Raw genomic sequence first — 3708 nt, 5'->3', positions numbered from 1 at the left:
GAGGACCCCGGGTCTGAGGCGAGGTCGGGTCCCCGGACTCCGGCGCTCTGAAGGTGGAGCGGCCGGCGATAGCCCGACCTCGGGGTCCCGGGGCACAGGCTATCACAAGCTCCCGAAGCTGATCCAGAGGTTGTGTGCGCGCCGTCGGAAGAACGCCTGTGGGAGCGTGCACAGCAGAGACCCTGCTTCACGCTTCCCCCACTCCCTAACGACCACCGAGTGTTGGGGGGGTCAGCGGGCTCAGGTGAGCACACGGGGAACTAAAGAGGGGGCGAGAGTGGGGTGTGCCGGAAAACTAGCCAATCCGGAGAATGTGAGGCCCTCGTTGCTAGGAGACAAGTCCCGCCCCGCAGGCGGTACCGGAAGTGGCAGGCTGGGATCAGCCTTTAAGATGGCGTCTCCTCAGGGGGGCCAGATTGCGATCGCGATGAGGCTTCGGAACCAGCTCCAGTCAGTGTACAAGATGGACCCACTACGGAACGAGGTGCAGGGGCAGTGGGATGACTGCTAGGGTCCGTTAGCTGTGTGAACCCAAACAGAGGAGAGGACGGGCGGTGGCGGGATGGGCGCCCAGTGCGCTTGCGCAGCAATGGGGTGCGCGTTACGCACGCGCGATTCTGGCAGGGTTGCCAAATGCTGGACTCGGACGCCTGCGCGTTGTGTCTCAGACAGCGTCTAGTCTCCCGAAGGAAAAGAGAGTCTAGCGGGTCCGCGAAGAGAGAGCACCCGCTGTGCGCGGAGCCCTCTGCTGGGCGTACTGGGAGCTCACTCCCCCAGTCTCTTGTCGGGGGGCCTTACGACCGAGTCCAATAAACTGAAACTGCTCTGGAGTTGGGAAGTGCAGAGGTGAGATGGGGAGGGCTTGCAAGACCAGTGGGGAGTGACTGAGGGTGTGTCCGCAGGAGGAGGTCCGGGTGAAGATCAAAGACCTGAATGAACACATCGTTTGCTGCCTATGCGCGGGCTACTTCGTGGACGCCACCACTATCACAGAGTGCCTCCACACCTGTGAGTGTCCCGGATCCTGATCTGTCCTCATCCAAGCTCTCTGTCACATGTGTCGGTTCCCAAGGGGACTGAGCATCTGCATTTCTCCTCTTACAGTCTGCAAAAGTTGTATCGTGAAGTACCTGCAGACCAGCAAGTACTGCCCCATGTGTAACATCAAGATCCACGAGACGCAGCCGTTGCTCAATCTCAAACTGGATCGGGTCATGCAGGACATAGTGTATAAGCTAGTACCAGGCTTGCAAGACAGTGAGTGGCCACCTTATGTTTGTGGGGCCTCCTGACTCTAACGCTGGGTGGCACCTTGAAGTTTTGTTCCCAACAGTTTTGTTGGGAATCAAAAAATAAAGAGATAAAAAGGTCAACAACCAGGACAAAGAGAATTAATATGGCCGCCCCTCACCCCTTCTTAGGTGAAGAGAAACGGATTCGGGAATTCTATCAGTCCCGAGGCTTGGACAGAGTCTCCCAGCCCAGTGGTGAAGGTATGTCCTTGGTGGTCATTTGGGGGAGGGGGACAAGTAAAAGCCCTCGGAGCAGTTCTTTTGCCCGGTTTTTGCTCTCTGGAGAAAAGAGGGTATGGAACCTGTACCAGCCTCCACCAAATCTACTTTTTCTCAGAGCCAGCCCTGAGCAACCTTGGCCTCCCCTTCAGCAGTTTTGACCACTCTAAAGCCCACTATTATCGATACGATGAGCAGCTGAGCCTATGCCTGGAGCGGCTGAGGTGAGGGGCAGGTCAGAGGTTTGGTGACCCAGATGCTAAGGGACTTGGGGAAAGGGGTGAGGGAGTGTCTGTTGCCTTGAAGAAAGTGTACTGTGTATACTGTGTACTAGGTAGGGGACAGGAAAAGTGGAATACTCTAACTTGTGTCTGTTTCCATCCAGTTCTGGCAAAGACAAGAATAAAAATGTCCTTCAGGTGAGCGGGGCTGAAGGGAGGGCCTCTTTGAAGGAGCCACTTGTAGCAACCTTTCCCTCACACACTGGTCCTCTTCCCGCCCTTCTCTGTTCCTAGAACAAGTATGTTCGATGTTCTGTTAGAGCTGAGGTCCGCCATCTCCGAAGGGTTCTGTGTCACCGACTAATGCTAAATCCACAACATGTAAGTAAACCCACTAGGTTATTTGGAGAACAGGGGCTGAAAGGGGAGGACTTGTCTGGCTTGCCGGCTTGTACCTGGATGGCAGCTCAAGCAGGAAGATTACTGGATTGCTTCAAGGCTAGCCTAGACTATATAGTGAATTCCAAGCCAGTCTGGGTTCCAGAGAACGAGTTTTGTCTTCAGAAGCAAAAGAGGTGAGAGAGCGGTCTGTTGGAATAGCTTAGTCAGTAAACAAACAAACAAACAAACAAACAAAAACAACCTAGTATAGTAGTGCAAACTTGTAATCCCAGCAGAGTCTGGAACTAGCCTACCCTACTTGATGAGTTCCAGCCATGAGAGGCCCTTTCTCAGAAAAGAAAAAAGTGGATGGAGTCAAGGAACAACACCCAGAATTGTTCTCTGGCCTCCCCAGATACACACACAACATAAATACAGAGAGGGAGAGGGGGAGGGAAGAGGGGGAGGGAGAGGGAGAGTGTCTAGAGACATGTCTGCCCAGCACTACCAAAAAGTCTTCTGTGCCCAACTCCCTCTTAGGTACAGCTCCTTTTTGACAATGAGGTTCTCCCTGATCACATGACAATGAAGCAGCTATGGCTTTCCCGCTGGTTCGGCAAGGTAAGCCGGGTGCACGGTGCACAGGGAGCTGAGGGGCCGGCAGGTGCTGAGAGCCCACTCACCTCTTCTCTCCCTTTTCTCCTTAGCCATCTCCTTTGCTTCTACAATACAGTGTGAAAGAGAAGAGGAGGTAGGGGCCAGGCTTGCTTCCACCCCCTTCCCACCCCTCCCAGATATTTATGTGAAATTAACTGTGGTTTTATTTTTTGAAATAAATGCTTTTAAAAAGCACTTCTCACCTTCCTTCTTACTGGCTACACACTCAAGCTTTGGCCTGTGTTCTAATTCCTCTAATTCCCAGCTCTCACTGGGAAGAAGGGTCTGTCCTTTATCTACCAAACGTCCTCAATGGCTTGCCTAAGAAGAGGGATAGAGGCTCATGGGGAACTGAAACCTGGCCTTTCGGTAAAGGAATGCTACCTCGATGGCAGCTCTTACTGTCCTCATATGCTTCAGTATATGGTACCAGCCTCAGTGGATGTCACAATTCATATGGAGAGACGAAAAAGGAAGAAGAAGAATATTTAAGGAAAAGTTCAAATAACTCTGTTCTGTGAAGCTGGGAAATAGACCCAAAAAAGAAGATCCTCCCAGTGGCATCTGGTAGGACAGATCTGAGCTCAGGACAGGAGAGCCAGCTGGGGGGGGGCAGTGAAACCAAGATGGAGAAAGGGGAGTGGAGGAGGAGGAGCTGCTGTTTTTAACAATCTCAGCAGTTCCGTTTTCCCAATGAAGACTTGGGAGCCAGATGCTGGGTAAAAAACTGTCCGCTACACAGAAAAAGCACCCAGCTGACCCTCCTCAGCCAACAGAATGCCTCTCTCACTTCTCACACAGACCTCCTTAAGATTGTGTCCTTAAAATCCCTCCTATGCCTGTGCGTCTCTCTATCCATCCTCCTCACTCCCTCTTACTCTCTATGGTTTTTTCTTAATAATTCTCTGTTCACTTCCTGTCAACTGGTTGCTTGCTCT

General features: G+C 52.5%; 1 protein-coding gene across 1 annotated transcript; it reads left to right on the top strand.

Annotated features, from left to right (window-relative positions):
- The first annotated feature begins 290 nt into the window (after nucleotides 1–290).
- Nucleotides 291–2965, top strand: Pcgf1 (polycomb group ring finger 1). Its single transcript, XM_032906289.1, has 9 exons — nucleotides 291–484; nucleotides 903–1008; nucleotides 1105–1257; nucleotides 1422–1493; nucleotides 1630–1735; nucleotides 1897–1930; nucleotides 2027–2113; nucleotides 2654–2734; nucleotides 2821–2965. Exons 1-9 carry the CDS (start codon nucleotides 392–394, stop codon nucleotides 2866–2868), a joined length of 780 nt encoding a protein of 259 aa, XP_032762180.1. The 5' UTR covers nucleotides 291–391; the 3' UTR covers nucleotides 2869–2965.
- Nucleotides 2966–3708: the final 743 nt, after the last annotated feature.

Source organism: Rattus rattus, chromosome 6 (assembly GCF_011064425.1).
Source record: "Rattus rattus isolate New Zealand chromosome 6, Rrattus_CSIRO_v1, whole genome shotgun sequence".
Classification (NCBI taxonomy): domain Eukaryota; kingdom Metazoa; phylum Chordata; class Mammalia; order Rodentia; family Muridae; genus Rattus; species Rattus rattus.
This window is presented reverse-complemented; position numbering and strand designations above follow the sequence as displayed.